The sequence below is a fragment of the Mauremys mutica genome, chromosome 1 (genome assembly GCF_020497125.1).
Source record: "Mauremys mutica isolate MM-2020 ecotype Southern chromosome 1, ASM2049712v1, whole genome shotgun sequence".
NCBI classification, from domain to species: Eukaryota; Metazoa; Chordata; order Testudines; family Geoemydidae; genus Mauremys; species Mauremys mutica.
The window spans coordinates 92,657,509-92,674,760 of record NC_059072.1 but is presented as its reverse complement, the minus strand read 5'-3'; the positions used below and the strand labels follow the sequence as shown (position 1 = coordinate 92,674,760).

Here is a 17,252-nt window from a genome sequence, read left to right as displayed (position 1 = left end):
TGCTAAACCCAGAGTTGTGAGTTCAATCTTTGAGGGGGGCTACATAGGGATCTGGGGCAAAATCAGTACTTGGTCCCACTACTGAAGGCAGGGGGCTAGACTTGATGACCTTTCAGGGTCCCTTCCAGCTCTACGAGATAGGTATATCTCCATATATTATTAAAATTACATCATTATTCCCATTTTACAGATGCAAAAGTGAGGCACGGAGAGGTGAAGTGACTTGCCCAAGGTCACTGTTACCCTGGATTTGAGAGGTATGTGTAACACAGATTTTGATCAAGCTAACTGCAACCATGCTATGTGCCTTCAGCCACCACAAATTAATAAAATAGACCACCACGTAGTTAAGAATTAATTTGAACAAACAGGGCTTCTGGAGGCAAGGTCAAACCCTTGCGGGCTCACAATTTCTGCTAATCAGAATGGGAGGAGGGGAGAAAGTCAATTTGAGAGCAAAAGAAAACAAGTGGATGGGAACCTTGAGATTTGGGCACCTTTGATATAGAAGCTTAATCATAATAACATTGTTAGGAATATTTGTTGATAAGTTTATTGAAGTTAGGAGAGGTAATGACCCAGTAGGGGTGACTATGAGCAGTGTTTTGTAAAAGTTAGTTATAAAAGACTGGAGAATAGAGTGTATTTTGGAGCAGTCCTCTGATGCTATCCTAAGAGAGTTTTTCCCCCCCCGACATCTTAGTCCCCAATGGGGAAGAGACCAGCCATCGCAGAACTGCTGAAAATTACTCAATACCCTCCCAGATTCTAAGTAATGATTTGGGATGTTCTAAACCTATTGCTTATGTCCATGTGTGCTTAAATCTGATAAATTGTAGTTTTAGATAAGACCACACTTACTTGTATTAATCTTTCATCAGACAGAATTGCTGTGTTCTCATTGATTTATTCCTTACACCGCCTGGAGTGAAATACCACTGCCTTGGGTTCTGAAAACCCTGAGTAAGAACTGAGCACACCCAAGCATAATTCCAGTCCAGTGGTCTTTCCACTAGGCCGTACACATAATCCTCCATGCTCTTCCCCCTGCCCACCCCAATATTTTGTTACAGTGGAATGGGGATAATGGTTGTGCTTTGAAAAGTTTGCAAGTTGCTAACAGGGCCAGTGAGAAATCTCATCCATGGTCTATGTCCTGAAATCATGACAGTTTTAACAGACGGTTGTTTCGGTAACTTTAAGCATGTGAGAAAAGATGGTGTCTTTCTCCTTCTCCACACCCTGCCCCACCCCCATATCATTTCCATCCCCCACCATTTCCAGCTCCCCATCCCATTAAGCCATTAGTTGGCACTATAGAAGCCATTAACATGTAAGTAGTTGCACTTTGCTGTCTCTTGTCTTATGGAATTGCATACATATCATCACAGCCAGCAGCTTACCAATGGGCTGCATGCTACCTTGGTTATGTAGCCCAAGCTACATATTGCTCTCACTCCCACTACCCTACCTCCAGGTGGGACACCTACCCCTGCTTCAGCCAGGCTTCCATAGCCAGGCTTTAGGTCCGCCCAGGCACTTCTCCTCCAAATCAGGCTGTTCCTCCACACATTCTGGCTAGCCCCTCCAACTCCATAGGGGTGATGTGCATCTTAACTATTCATTTTCTGGATTTCAGCTGTTTCAAGGTGTTACCTTCTGACATAGAAACCCCTTGGCAGAGTCCCCTGTTCTTTGTAAACAGCTCTCACATCAGACCTGTCAAACTCATTACATCAAACACACACAGCAGGTACTGAGAGGGGTTCAGACCCTGCAGAAAGGTAGGGCTCCCCTATATCCCAGCACACAGGTGAAAAGAGAAAATTCAGGACCAATATGCCCTCCCAGCCCTACACCCCCTCTGCTACCCCTCATTCTTTAACCTCCCCCATGTTAGCCCCTTCCCTGAGCCCCCCCCCAACCCTCTATCCTACCACTCATTCCTAATTATCCCCCAGGCCCCTCTCCATAACCCCCCACCCCTCACTGGAGCCCCACACCCTTCTGCTCCTATTACCACCTAGTTTTGCACCCCTAATCCCAGGGGTGTAGGAATGAGGCAGGGGATGGCAGAAATAGAAAGGAATGTCTCATGATCACGGCAGCTGAATGCTACCCTGGACAAGTGGATAACATCCATGCCACTGGGATGCTGGGCAAATCACAAATTATATGTTTCACACATGGCCACTAATTGTGGTGTTCATTTTCTGGATGCCTAACTTGAGACTCCAGGCTTGGCTTTGCAGAAGTGCTGAGCAATCACAGCTGCAGCTGAAGTCAGTAAAAGCCCTGCTTTGAACATGCAAAAATGCTATATAAAGCTAAGTACTGTGAAAAATCAGGTCCTAGACATCTCATATTGGACACCAGGGTGGACTTGATTAAAATCAAATTGATTTAAAATCACTAGGCAGGAAAACTCGATTTAATCATGGATTTCTACATAGAAGTGCATTCTTGCTGATTGTTATAGATGTATGTTTCATTTTTAGAAGGTACACACTATACATTTTTAAAGTGATTTATTTTGAAAATGTTTCAGATTAATTTTACAGCTATATCAGAAAATGAATTATTGTTTGGTTGTTTCATTTACCAACTGTAATAGAGGCAGATATTTATGACATCACTGGGAGGTGAACTATCTCCAATTCAACAGGCTAATCATCAATATTTGGAGGATTTTTTTGCCATGCTGTATTAGGAGGAGAACATCAACAGACCAACGTTTAAATTGTTTTATTTAACTAAAACAACATTATGTATTATGGATTTTTTTTCTTCAACAGCAAACATAATATTTTAACAAAACAAGCATATGAATTTTTGAATTTACTTAACATTCAAGTTTTTTAAAAATCAGGTTTGTTTTAGTTAAAATTGTCTTTAACTAAAATAGTTAAATGGCATATATATTTTTTTAAATAAAAATTAAATTGACTGTCAGCCAGTTCAACATGAGAAACTTAAAATATTCTGCAGCTAACTCAGTCGTCTTCATCTTCATTTTCCTGTTTGTTCATAATCTGGGAAAGAAAAAGAAGCTTTCCTGCTTTTTCAGGTCCCAAATGATTTCGCAATTTGGAATTAATTAGTCCAAAGGAAGAAAATATTATTTCTACACCAGTAGAAGAAGCTACTGCTGTTAAAAGTGAGATTATCACTTCAACAGTCTCTGAATCCAAGCGACTTCTACCCCTTCACTGGTGTGACTTTCTTTAAAGCATCATCAACAAACATATTTCTTGAATGGTTCACCCTTAGTGCTGAAGTTTAATATAGTTGGCATTATGGAGGGATGATTGCTTAGTGTCCATGTCATAGCCAACTCCTCTTCTTCAGCAGTTAAGGTTTGACCCTGGTACAGAAAATTGAGAATATCTGCAAGAAAGTGAGCTGGAGATAGAGTTAAATTACAATCATTAAAAAAAACAAATGGGACAAGTACTGTCATTGCATATTGCTCTTTTTAAGAGCTCACTCAGTTCCTTCCAAATTTCAACAGCATCAGCAATAAAACAGCTATTTCCCTGCATTTTGTTCAAGGCTACAGAAATAGGCTTCAGGGTACTCAGCATGTGTTTAACATTTCTCTTAAGCCCAATGTTGAGAACTTTGGCTGTGACACTGCCATCTATTTTTTCACGGTTTTGTTCACAAACTGTCATCAGATTAGGCCAGTTCTTGATATAGTGCTCAAAACAGTCCACTACTGAGTTCCATCGCACGTCTTGTGGGAGAATGACCTTGGTTCCTCCCACTTTTTTTCAGAGCAGCTGCTGCAAAGTGGTTGTTATGAAAGTATTTTTCAATTTCAACATTAGCCTTTATTTCTGGAACACTGAAGTCTTTGGCTAGGTGGTGCATAAAATGAGCACTGCAACCGTATGTAATTAGCTTGGGACTCTCTTTACTCGCTTCTAAATAATTTCTTCTCATCTTGGATACATTTGCAGCATTGTCTGTGACCAAGCTGCATTCTAGACATCTGAATTTTTTTTTCCAGAGTCTGTTATAGCTTTTACTGCTACTTCTTGTAAGTATTCTGCTGTGTGTGCGCATTTCCTGATGTATCAATTGTTTCTGTAAGGAAGACATTCCCTTCTTCTGTTGTCACACAAGCACATACAACAGGATCATTGTGGTCCATTGCTCCACCCATCAAGACTCAGGTTAACAATTTTACGCTCTAGACTTTTTGCACACTGCTCAATTTCTCTTTCATACACTTTATCCAGCAATTTGCCTGCGACATCTGCTCTGTTCGGTTGACTGTATCCTGGTCTTAATCACTGAACCATGTTAATGAAGTGTGGGTTCTCAATAATACAGAAAGGAGAGTTTGTTTCATAAACAAACCGAGCAATTTTTTCATAAAATTAATCTGCTGGTTCTTATCACAGACTTATCTATGGTTGTTTCTGGATGATGGAGATTTTTTTTTCTTTTTGCTACAGGTGATATACTGTGGCTATGATATACATGATGTGACTGAAACACTACCATTGGCAGATAACTCAAACTATAGAAAATGATGGTGATCTTGAAGGTGGATAGTCTTCAGAATCCTGTACATTGAGGATGGATTCTCCTAAACAAAATAAAATCAATGCAGTTAATTATCATACTGCTCATTTAGCATTACTCATTGCATTCACGGACACTCAGTACTACTTTAAAGGTGAAATTGTAAAAGGAAGATCTGCCTATTTCAGCTATTTATTTTTTATCTAAACTGCATCTAAAATGATAGTACCATACAGTAACAACTATATTTTTTGCTCAAACATGAGAATTCAAGAATAGTCCAGAAGGAAGACAGGCAGTCCTTAAGAAAGAAGTATGAAATTAAAAAAAAAAGTTTACCAACCTGAAAATCCTGCATGTTCAGACCTGTTCCTTTCACCATCTTCAACGCAGCTTCCTCCTGAGAAGGAACACTTCTCATGATGTTGTTTCATTTGGGCAACCAGGCCTTGCATTTCTTTGTTGCACTGTTTGCATTTTGCACACATGCATGTCTTACCCCCATTAAAATATTCCCAAACTTGGTCTCTTATCGTCTGCTGCCATTATAGGTTTTCCCCTCTAGTGAGAGAATGGTATGGTAGATCTCAAATCAATTAAGGCTACACTCAGACCTCAAGACATCTGGAATATGCTGCTCAAACAGTTTCATTTTTGTTTCTCCTCCGTCCCTCCCTTCTCACATTTATCTCCAGACGACTTCTCCTTGTCCAGATCTATTCCGCCACAAACAATCTTCTATTCAGTGAACTTTTTGAAACTTTGCACTTTGAGAGAGAGGTAAGGGATTGACTCTGTGTACGGAAATTTACAGAAAGACAATAGGGTTGAGGTCTGTTATTTCTCACCTCTATATATTTATTTATTTAAAAACATTTTTGCTGACAAGCATGTTATGTCTGGAGACACAAATCCACAGTTTGAGAACTGCAAAACTAAGCATTTCTGATGGTATCTTCTAGACTGAGCATTGAGTCCCATTGGGTAGATAGAAAGATTAACCTGCCCCTGGAGCCCCATAAGATTGGGTCCCTAATCCATGAACTATTGGAACTCATTTACAAAACTTTTCTTAAACATTACATGAATATATTGTCTCATACTATAGAGTCAGAATTTATAATCCCTATTCTTTGAGCTATAATGTATCTTAATTAAAACTATCTTTGGATAGGTTTTTTCCTTAAAACATTTTATCAAAAAAATCTGATTTTTTTTTATTTTTTATTAATTGATTTTTATCCACCCTGCTGGGCACCGAAAATTAGTTGACACTTTTGACTTCTCTCTCTATGCCTCAGTTCCCCATCTCCAAAATGTTTATACCACCACTTCACCAGAATGTTCTGAAAATAAATCTGTTAATATCTGTGAAGAACTCATACTATAGTGATGAGTACCACAGAAAAACAAACTAAGTAGTTGATAATTCTGTACTGAAAGCAGGATTTAAACAGCATGCAGTAAAGCTCTAAAACCATACATTTTTCAGTGAGGAGAAAAAAAAATATGAATAGCTACTTCTTCAAGCCATCTTGTGTACCAAAAGAAGCAGGAGCCTGTGGATTATACACCTCTACCCCGACATAATGTGACACGAATTCTGATATAACGCGGTAAAGCAGCGCTCTGGGGGGGACAGGGCTGCGCCCTCTGGTGGATCAAAACAAGTTCGATATAACACGGTGTAGTGAGGTGGCCATGGATCCCAGCCGCCCCAGGGTGGGACGAGCCCCTCCGGATGCCAAAGTGGGTGGAGCCAGTGGAGCTTGTGCCCGTCCCCCAGAGGTCAGGGCACAGGACAGGAAAAGCAAAAGCCCAACCCCAGAGCTCACTAGAGGCCCAGCCGCCGAAGAAGCCAGATGCTTGTGGCCTAGCTCCTGGTTGGGAGACTCCTGCAGCTTGCGGCCGACCCAAGGACCTGCCCAACGCCGACCAGACCCCAGAGAAGCTGGTAAACCTGCCGCTGACAAGTTACCCAGAGGAGCTGCCAAGCTTACCAGTCGCTGGGTACCCAGAGGAGCCCATGGTGCTTGACTCATTGGAAGACTCTGTCTAGACGCAGGTACCTGTGGAGGGGGAGGTAGGAAGTAGCCCAGGGGCAGCTGACCCTAGTCTGGCTGCAGCACACCCAGAACCAATGTCAGTGTGTTGTGGTCCGGATCCCCACTGAGGCAGCAGCGGGTCATCTACTGCTGCTAGGGCCCCGGGCTGGGATGCCGTGGAGTGGGAGGGCTGCGTCCCCCCTGCCACCCGAAGTGCGGGTGGCAGTCTGCCCCTCTCCCTGGTCCTTCGGAGCTAGGACCTGGGCCTACTATTGAACTGTTTGCTCAGCCCCTGCCTAAGGGCCTGAAACACTGACTGTTTGTTGACCTGCCCTGATCCAGGGCCGGGGCCTTGCTAATAGTAAACTGTTCGCCCAGCCCCTCCCTGAGGGCCTGAGCTGGTGACTGTTTGCCGCCCAGCCCGGCTAACTCCCCCGATTCACTGGACCTAAGTAGTGAGGCGGCCTGGTTCCCAGCCACCCCAGAGAGGGGGGAACCCCAGCCAAACCCCTACACATGGTTTCACCTATAACGCAGTAAGATTTTTTGGCTCCCAAGGACAGCGTTATATCAGGGTAGAGGTGTATAATTAAAGATCATAATGCATATGCACAGTGTAGCTGAGGGTTGCATACACCATCCTTATGCCTTAATAGTCTTTTAACACAGGTTTTGTGTATAATTTTATATTTATGTTGCTACAAGAGTAGTGCTCTTCCATGGTCAATTGTTGAGTCTACATATAAAACTAATTTGTAAACAACTAGTCAAGGATGCTAAGAGCCAAGGAAGTATGTTCTCTCGTCCCCCATTTCCAGCATTAGTATAAATATCAATGAAATAATGAGAGACAGAGTTATACACTATTTTAGCTAGAAGTATTTCATGGTTTCATGTACAAAGATCCTATGTCTGTTGAGGAAGCAACAGGATATGCTGTGAGAAATTAATCCATATCCCTCATGACTAGTGAACGCCAGGAGCAATGTCTCAGGTCATTATTAATGGAGACCTTTAATGAATAGGCCTTCCTTAAGAGGAAAACACATTTGATGATGATCTTATCAATTGATACCTGGTCTTGAACTTCAGGCTTTAAGGGTATATCTTCCCTGCAGAATTAACTTATATGACCAGTACTTGTGTACAACCACTAGAGTTGGCCTGGCCCATATAAAAGCTGCCACACTGCAAACCCTAATTCCAGGTCTGTGTCCACATTGCTGGTGCCCTCACCCAGGTGTAGCATTGCAACATCTGCAAGTGCATCCTGTGGGTCTTACGCAGCAGCGAAGCTAAGCCCCTCCGAGTTCTGTGACAGTGTTAACTGAGACAACTTGTCAGTCCTTCTGACACAGAAGTGTCCTTAACTTACAAACTTAGTAAGTAAAGTACTTGTAGTCTGGTGCACACTAGCTTTTGGTCTATGGCCTTCATTCAAACAAGCAGCAAGGCATGGATTCAACGGAGAATAAGGATCTGTTCCAGTTGTTGGCATTAATACAACTCTCATTTCAGGAACAGGAAGCAGATGCAGGACAGGAGATGCAGTGGTGGGTCAGCTTTTTGCCAGAAGGCAAAGGCAGGTTGTTGCTGGGAGAATGCAACAGAAGACTATATGCAAATATAGCAGAGCAAAGAGGGCTGATGCAGGCTTCAGTCATGTAACTTGATCTTGTTACTCATGTGAAGACAACAAACTACCTCGTCTTCACTACAATTTTATCTTAACTCAAGTTAACACTTTTTTTCCCCACAGCAGAGACAAGGCCTTTTTCATCTATTCTGTTGCTGAACTATTGCAATGCACTCTATTGAAGGGGAAGGCTAACGTTGAAGGCACTTCAGAATGGAGATGTGTTGGGGTAAGCACATTAAACTTGTATTACATGAACTGCAAGGGGCTTTTGTCAGTTGCTTCTGCATTAATTTAAGATATCTGTTCTAATCTATAAAAACCCTCTCATTTCTTCCCAAGTACTAAAACCTCTATGCACCCTACAATCACTGAAATTATATGAGAGGCAGTTGTTAAACACCTGCTGTGAATGCTTGAGAACTAGTGGGTAGGCCACTATTGGTGGAGGGTTCTAGGCTATGACACAAGGTTCTTGAAAAGCACAAGGGGAAGCTGATTTTTTATAGCTTTCACATTTCCATGCAATGTCATAATTTTGGCCTTTTGTTGACTATGCTTTTTTTTTTTTAACAACTGTATTACATATATGAAGGCTAATGAGTTTCATATTAGTAAATATTTATATGATGATAGTGCACATAGGTCCAAGAGGGGACAAGGTCCGCATTGTAGAGATGCTGTATAACAGAAAAGAGAATCTTTGCCATGGGAAGCTTCAAACCTACAAGGGTTATGGTATTACCCAGCAATGGCTTATTATGAATAATTTTGTTGAATAGTCTACACTAAGGAACATTTTTAACCCATGAAATTGACATGGATTAAATCAATTTACTGTTAAGTTATCACTCAGTTTATTTAAAGCATGCTAACAGATCTCTACAAAAATGAAATGCTAATTCATTGTTCCAGATCAGGTGGGGTTAAAAAAAAAATCTCACTAACAGCTTTCAAAGACTAGACCCACTCTTAGATGATCAGCTTTTAAAGTCAAAAGAGAAAACACTTTCTTAAAATGACTAGATAGTACTTTAATCCTGTATAAATGAGGTTACTCCCACAAAGGGTGACCTGATGTCCCGATTTTACAGGGACAGTCCCGATCTTTGGGTCTTTTTCTTATATAGGTTCCTATTACCCCCCCACCCCAGTCCCAATTTTTCACACTTGCTGTCTGGCCACCCTACTCCCACATGATAAGTTGTTTTCATGCCAACCACCCCTAGTGCCTATTGCACATGTCCTCATTTTCCAGTGACAGTATCCAAGCAAACAAACCGAACAGCCTGAGACACACACGGATACAAACAGGTATACATCAAAGTTTATGATTTTTCTATTTACAAATATTTCAGCTAAGGAAGTTAAGAAAACTACCAATTATGGCTACAATGAGACATTCAGATATATATTAACATTGTAGGCATAAGTAAAAAAACTACAATTTAATTTCCTGGTGCTAAGTATGTCTTGCTTCCGCTGGGCCTTCATTCTGCACACTGCTAGAACTCAAGCAGAACCCTTGTGGTACAGTAGCATGTAACAGCAGTTCTGCTTTGGGAGACTTCAGGCAAATAGGGCAGTTCCATAAAGGTCAGACAGAGCACACAAATTTTCAAAGTGTTATCTATACTCCAGCAGGAGACAGGTATTCCTGTAAAAGGAGGAATACAGAATTCAGTGCCACCCCACCCTCCCACTCTTTGCTTTCATTAAGCCAACTCTTTCTATCAGGGGAAGGAAGGTAGTCTCCCTGGAGCTCATCAAGGCTGCTTAGCAAAATAAGAGTGCAAGAATAGCCTTAAACTTCATTGTGCTGGCCCAACATTGGAACTCAAAAATCTTTGTTTACGCTGAGTCTCAAAACAAACACTTTTGTTACTGTAGCCAGAAATAATTTGGCATCTAAATTATACAAACCAAGCAGTTAACTCCCAAAGTCTCAAATGTCTATCAGGGAATACATTAATACATATACAGCAAGTTCTTAGCCTTAGAGGATCTTATCAGTGTTAGTTAACAAGACACATTTAATGAGTTTGGCCTACACTATTCTGTACATTAACTAAATGGGAGAAGCCCCACTGCTTAAGGCAGTGGTTCTCAACCTATTTACCATTGTAGGGGACACACATGCAGCTCTATGTGCACACAATATCTATATCTATATCTATACACACACACACACACACTCACTCTACCTGTATGGCCCTGAGGATGGCTGTGTGCTGATTTAGCTACAAGTGGTCTGCAGGTTGAGAACCAGTGGCTTAAGGTGTTGTGAACTCAGCAAACCCTTTAATATTGAAAGAACTCTCTCATATTTGTCAGGGATGATGAAGTTGAACAAGATGACTTTAAAAATCTATTCCAGATATAGTTTCTGTGGCAGATGATTTGGAACTGTATCATTTAATAAGCATCAGCGTCTCAACTGTAAGACAAGACTGAGGAAGCTTATAGTCTAAATAGACAGACTACACAAAAGTCAGATGTACTTGGGGAACCAGGAGGAGACTCAAGCTATGTTTATATTTGGAGTACTTTACTGGTATAGGAATACTGGTATACTATACTGGCAAAGTACTCCTAGTGTAGATGCACATCTATTCTGCCAAAACTGCTCTTTTAACCAATATATTAAAAAGTGCAGTTTTGCTAGTGTAACTATCTACATTAGGGGCTTCTGCCCAGGGCCGCCCAGAGGATTCCGGGGACCCGGGGTCTTCGTCGGCGGGGGGCCCTTCCGTTCCGGGACCTGCCGCCGAAGTGCCCAAAGACCCGCGGCGGGGACCCCCCGCCGCCGAATTACCGCCGGAGCGAGACCCGCCGCCGAAGCGCAGCCCGGTCTTCGGCGGTAATTCGGTGGCGGGGGGGCCCCTGCCACGGGTCTTCGGGGCACTTCGGCGGCGGGTCCCGGAAGGGAAGGGCCCCCCGCCGCCGAATTACTGCCGAAGACCGAGCTGAACTTCGGCGGCAGGTCCCGCTCCGTCTTCGGCGGTAATTCGCCGGCGGGGGGTCCTTCCGCTCCGGGGCAGAAGGACCCCCCACCCCCGCCGAAGACCAGGAGCGAAGAAGCTCCTGCACCCGGCCCCGCAAGAGTTTTCCGGGCCCCCCGGAGCGAGTGAGGGACCCTGCTCCAGGGGCCCCGAAAAACTCTCCTGGGGGCCCCTGTGGGGCTTGGGGCCTGGGGCAAATTGCCCCTCTTGCCCCCCCCCCTCTGGGCGGCCCTGCTTCTGCCAGTACAGCTGTGTCAGTCAAAAATTACATTACTTCAGACCCCTGTCCAGCATAGCTGTGCTAGCAGAAGCCTGTAGCATAGAGACTGCCTTAGACTTTGTCCAAAACCCACATGCAGTTATATTATAAAGTGCTTATACCAATATAGCTTATTCTAGTTTGGGGAAGGAAGATACTTTATAGCAGTATAGCTTATTTTATATACATAACTGCATATACACTCGGCCTTTTACTGGCATAACTAGGTCAGGGGGAAATAAATCAGACTCCTTACTGTCAGTTATTGCTAGTAACACTTCAAGTGTAGACAAGGTGTCAAAGTGCTCTTTAAATAGCATACCTGCATGACAACTTTTTCTAAACAGTGGTTAATTTCTTGAAGTAATGAATTTTAAGGAGAGATGTAAATGGAAAGGGTTAACACCCAGTATATTCCAAATACACAGCAGAAAATACATAGAAATACCATTACCAAAATAAGTCCCTGTCTACACTATTAATGTGAGAACTACTACTATACATTTAAAACAAGTTATGATGAATACATTAGTCATCTAAGGATTCATTAATTAGACCAGAAAGTTTTGCCACAATGTAAGAGCAGTTTAGGTTACTAACACAGCTATTGCACATGTTTGAGTCTGTTTTTGATCTTGGGGACTGGCAGGCAACTCCCACACCTTGAGCAACCTCACAAGGAAACCTAAGGGGAACATCAGTTTGCTTGAAACTCAGGAAGGCCCTCTTCCCAATAGTGGAAGGTTAACTGATGAGATGTTGCAACAAGATGCTGTTGCTTACTTATAAAAACTAGTTTTCTTCCACCCAGGGCAGGCTCTACCAAGAGTCCAAGGAACTTAAACAAATTTGGTATTACCTCCAACGAGTTTATACCATTTTTCTTCCAAACCTCATTTAGCTGCGGTGCACTTGTTTGATATATTTTCTGATCATTCAAATATATAGTGGCTTTCATCTTTACAAATATGACAAGGCTAATTCTGAATGCATAACTTGGAGGTAAATATTCTGATCCCCATTTACAGAATCTAAGATACATCTCAGTTTAAGGCTCAAATCAAGGTGTTCAAATCAAGACAAGTAGGATACACTGCAATATAAGCCCAAGATCATGCCCAAATCTGTAGAAGCTAACTTTTACAGGTGCTGAGAACCAGCAGCTCCCACTGGCTCTGGTGGGAGCTTCAGGTGCTCAGCCTGGAAGTCAACCCCTAAGTGTGACTTAATTTGATCACTCAAATTGATCACTCAAAAAGAGAGGCAAGCAAAATTAGTGGGCATTTTGAAAATATGTCCCAGAGTGATTTGCCCAAAGGAATAAGTGACGGAATTGAGACTATGAGGAGTCTGGTGGCACCTTAAAGACTAGCATTTATTTGGGCATGAGCTTTTGTGGGTAAAAACCCATTTCAGAAGTTCTTCAAAAGAAGTTTTTTACCCAGGAAAGCTTATGCCCAAATAAGTCTGTCAGTCTTTAAAGTGCCACCAGATTCCTAATTGTTTTTGTGAATACAGACTAACACGGCTACCCCTCTGAGAATTGAGACTGGAGTTCCTGGCTTCAAGACCTGTGCTCAGATTACAGAGATGTTGGTGTCCATACAACAGATGCTGTCTTTATAACCAGCCAGCTCTCACCAAATTCAGAGTAGATAAAGCTCAATCTGGGATCACAATGTGCAGCTGTGGCAGCTTTACTGTCGTCATACACAGGTGAAAGTGACAAGTCAGGGAGGAGGGCAGCAGAGAGGAGACGCCTTGTGTTTACCCCCCTCCATGTTTTGCTGTTTCAATAGCAGGAAGGGGAAGAAAACGCCAGGCACGTCCCAAGCACAGGCGGTGGGTGCATCAGCTGGGCAAAAACGCAGCCCTGACTCCGACTTAGATGAGCTGCCAGAGCAGCAGCGGCGGCCCGCAGGGCAGTGACGGCGTCTGACACCTGGGCCCCCTGAAGGGTTTCCGCCGGGAAAGCCCCCGCCCCACAGAGCCGGGCTAGCAGGAGCCAGAGACGTGGAGCCCAATCCGGGGCGTTCAGGATCGGGCCCACAGAGCAACTTCTTGTGGCCCTGGGAAGCCGGAGCCGCTCTCCGCCACCAGCCCCGGGCTGCCGGAACCCCTCCCCCCGCCACGTCCACCCCCGGCGAGGCCCCGTTCAGTAGGGGCGGCTTGGCGGGCCCCTGCCCAGGACCCGGGATTCGGACCCCGCTCCCCATCCGACCCCGGGCGCCTCGCCCCGCACTCACCACAGCCCCGGCCACGGCGTGGACCAGGCTCTCGTAGGAGGACACCGCCGCCATGGCTGCTGCTCCTGCGGGGCCAGCCGTAAACTTCGCCGGCGACCGAGCGGGGCGAGAGGCGGCAGCAGGCGAGCAGGGGAACCCCGCTCCCGGCGCCCCGTCCTCGCGCTCCATGGCTCCCCCCGCGCACGTGATCTCCGTCCCTCCCCCTCCAGCGGCCCCCAAGCCCCGCCCGCTGCAATCGCCGCGCCCAGCCAGTCACCTCTCCGGTCTCACGCGCCGCTGAGCGCGAGGAGCCGCTGAAGCGCCGGCCAAGGCTTCCCCTCCCCCCCTCGTGCTCGTGGGCTCCCCCGGGGTCGCGCGGGTCTTCAAACAGGGTTGCAACCGTTGGGCTCAACGGCCGGAGGGTGCGCAGGGAAAGCCCGGGGCGGTGGGGGGAGCGGAGTTCCCCATGGGCCGGGCTGCACGGGGCCATCAGGGACCTGCTCCCAGCGAGGGTAAAGGGAGGGACATCGCCCCCCGCCTCTCACTGCGATACCCCCAGCAGCCGTTCTGGGGGACCGGCTCTCCCACAACTGCTGCGAGTCGCTTGTGCTCAGCGCCTGACTGCCCCCGGGGCAAGGCTCCCCCCACGTAGCTCACTCGCTGAACGGGCTGCCCTCAGCCGCCACATACCCAAACCACGCTCCCTCTGAGCGCTGCCTGCCCCAACTAGAGGTGCAACCAGCCCCAGAATTGCACCCCCCAAAAAGTTACCAATTCTCAATTTTATGAACTGCCACACTATTAAGTGCTTCTTAAAAGCCCTGCACTTGGAAGCTTATAGTTAGGTGGTATCTCAAACTTTCATTTTAATTCTTGTGGTTGCAGAGAAGAGCTTGAAAAGATGATGCAGGTGTGCCTTACTAGCTCAAAAAACAGACGGCAAATAAGAGTATTAAATACAAAATGTTGGGGGGAGGGAGGTTTAAGCCTATTCTTGTGGGAGAAGGGGCAGACTTGTGATTTTTAAGCATTTTGGGTTGGCAATGATGAAAAAACCCTCCTGCCTTCAAGATCAGAAATTAGCTTGACCAGATTTACAATGACAAAGAACAGGCCACTTGTTGGAGATACAGGTAGGAGCAACAGCTTGGGGGATCCCTGTATAGGAGAGAGTTGTTGGTATCAGTAAATGGGGAAGAAGGGAGGAAAAGGGTGCCAACTCCAGGTGTTCAAGAGTCATGAGTCAGGCCCAAAACAGATTTAAAAACAGTAGATGTAGGGTGTCTTATTTTGCTTTCTGATTTTTAAACCTTTAGGATGCATGTGGTTCAGATTTTCTAGCTTTTCTCTGCAACCATGAGGACTAGATTTTTTTTTAATTAAGCTGAGGTTTCATCTAATCACTAGCCTCCAGGAGCCGGAGCTTTAAGAGAAGCACCAATAAATTAGTTGGCAATACCAACTCGGTGCCTAGTCCTCCTTACTTTCAAGCCAGGCAATATTCCTTTTTGCCCATGACCACCTTCCCCATTTAGAACAATTATGCTTCTGTATTCCCTTTTGTGCTTTGTCCCTGTCCAACACCTTTTCCATATTTTCTAGGCTGTATTTGCAAGCCCAGCTTGTTTATTTAAAAAAAGAATTTTCAGTTTCGAGTCCTAAAATATTTCTTACTCTTGTAGTTTTGGTTCTCTCCTCTTGCTGCCTTCCTCCTTTATCTGCACTGTCTGGTCTTATGTTCCTATTTATATCTTTCACACTTTCTCTTTTGTCTATTCCTCCCCTCTTCTCTCCTACTCCCTTTCCCATTCCCTCCTTATCTTGCTCACTCTTACTGTTCCAGGGTGGAAAAACAATCTCCTTTTTGTCCTCTTTACCCTGCCATGATCCAATACTCACCTCTGATATGGAAAAAAAAAAGCTTAGCCACTGGCCCAGGCTGCATCAACAGACAAATTACAAACAGAGCATCTATAGATTTACCATTTGCAACAACAGCTGGAGACAGAACAAATACTATTTCAAAGATATGACTATACTTATTTGGTGAGAGTCAGCTTGCTTGAGGACTTGTGCAATGCAGGGTTCACAGTGAGGGCTTGGAGGAGACATGGCAGCAGGACTGCACTATTGAACAGGCAATTTGGAAGGTGGTCCTTGAGGCTTGCATGCCTTTATCTGTTCCACTAGCTAGCAGCTTCCTCCGGTAACCAATCCTGTAAGATGGGAGGAGAGGAAATAAAAAAATAGGACAAATGACTTTTTGTAGAATCAGCTAAACTGGTTGTTCATTTCTATTATCTCATGACCACCAACACTCCTCCAGGTTACATGGTCAATCACTATTCTACAATTGACTTGAAGTTTCTCAGGACAATCAGTCTTTCCCCTCTTCTACCAAGGAAATGTCATTAAGGAACTTTAATCAAAGTTAATTACCTTACTTTTGTATGACATTGCTTCTATTGTTATTTCCCATTTCTTTTTAGTCCATTTTCACTCTTCTCATCTCCCACTTTCATTCTCTCACATGAATAACACTCTTCCCTCACCCACTCCATTTTCTTTCCATCTCCATATTTCTTAACACTTTAACCAAAACTCAAAAATTCCCCTTGTTTGAAGGCTCATCATAACACTGCTGCTTCACCACTTAGAAACGGGTCCAGGGTCACCCTTTAACCAAGAATAGACAATAAAACCAAAATACACTCACAAAACAACAACTTCCTGTACCAAGTTGCCTTCTGACAACTTGACAAGGTGGTTTAATCAAACAGTCAACCAAGATTTCCCCTCTTGGCAGAGTGACCCCAACCCTCCTTTGGCAGGGTGGCCATAATCCCAACCCTCCTTTGTCTAGCAGAATAAAGAGAAAGATCTAATCTGTCCCCAGCCTATGATCATTCCTGAGTGGAAAGGAGCTCTACTTTTTCCTAGTCCACTGCACTCCTAAACATTTTATAACCTCACTCATGAGGTACAGCTGTTGGATCCAGCATCTAGCCCTCTAATAGACCACAAGTGTTAGCTCCAATCTCTAAGTCTGACTCCTCAGGCCGTCCCAATAAGAAGGGCTTTTCTCAGCCCAGTAAAGGGGTTTAAAGCCTCTCAGGGTTAAGTTATAGATAGAAGGGGCTTCACAAAAGGACTTAGATACCATGATGATCAGCATTACAACATCTAACTTCTAGAAACCTAGAAAAATCACAGGAACAACACTGTAGTCCTCAAAGCTGAGGGAGGTCTGCCGAAACCACGGGACCAGCGGACCCTCCGCAGGCAGCCTGGGGTGGCAAAATGCCTAGAGCTGCCCCTGATGCTCACTGTTTTGATCTCCGCTGCCCTGTAGGTTTTCACCCCTCCCCTTTCAAAGCTCTGAGAAGTATCAGACAGCTGAGCGTGCTGCTCTGCTCCAGGAACAAAGAGCAAATCATTAACGTGGAATGCTCCTTTTCTGACCTGTTCCAGGAACACGGTGGCTTGCTGGGGGACAGGGGATAGACACGACTGCTGTGCTGCTTTGACATTCCTCAGCACAGAGAGCTCACA

At 44.5% G+C, this 17,252-nt stretch overlaps 1 protein-coding gene across 1 annotated transcript in view; it reads right to left on the bottom strand.

Moving 5' to 3' along the window:
- SLC25A17 (solute carrier family 25 member 17) overlaps positions 1–13,911 on the bottom strand; it is a 53,862-nt gene extending 39,951 nt beyond the window's left edge. Inside the window, exon 1 of the mRNA XM_045002155.1 lies at positions 13,722–13,911. Within this exon, the coding sequence (XP_044858090.1) occupies positions 13,722–13,889 (168 nt within the window). The 5' untranslated portion in view covers positions 13,890–13,911. The remainder of the gene's footprint in view (positions 1–13,721) is intronic.
- Between the last annotated feature and the right edge of the window lie 3,341 nt (positions 13,912–17,252).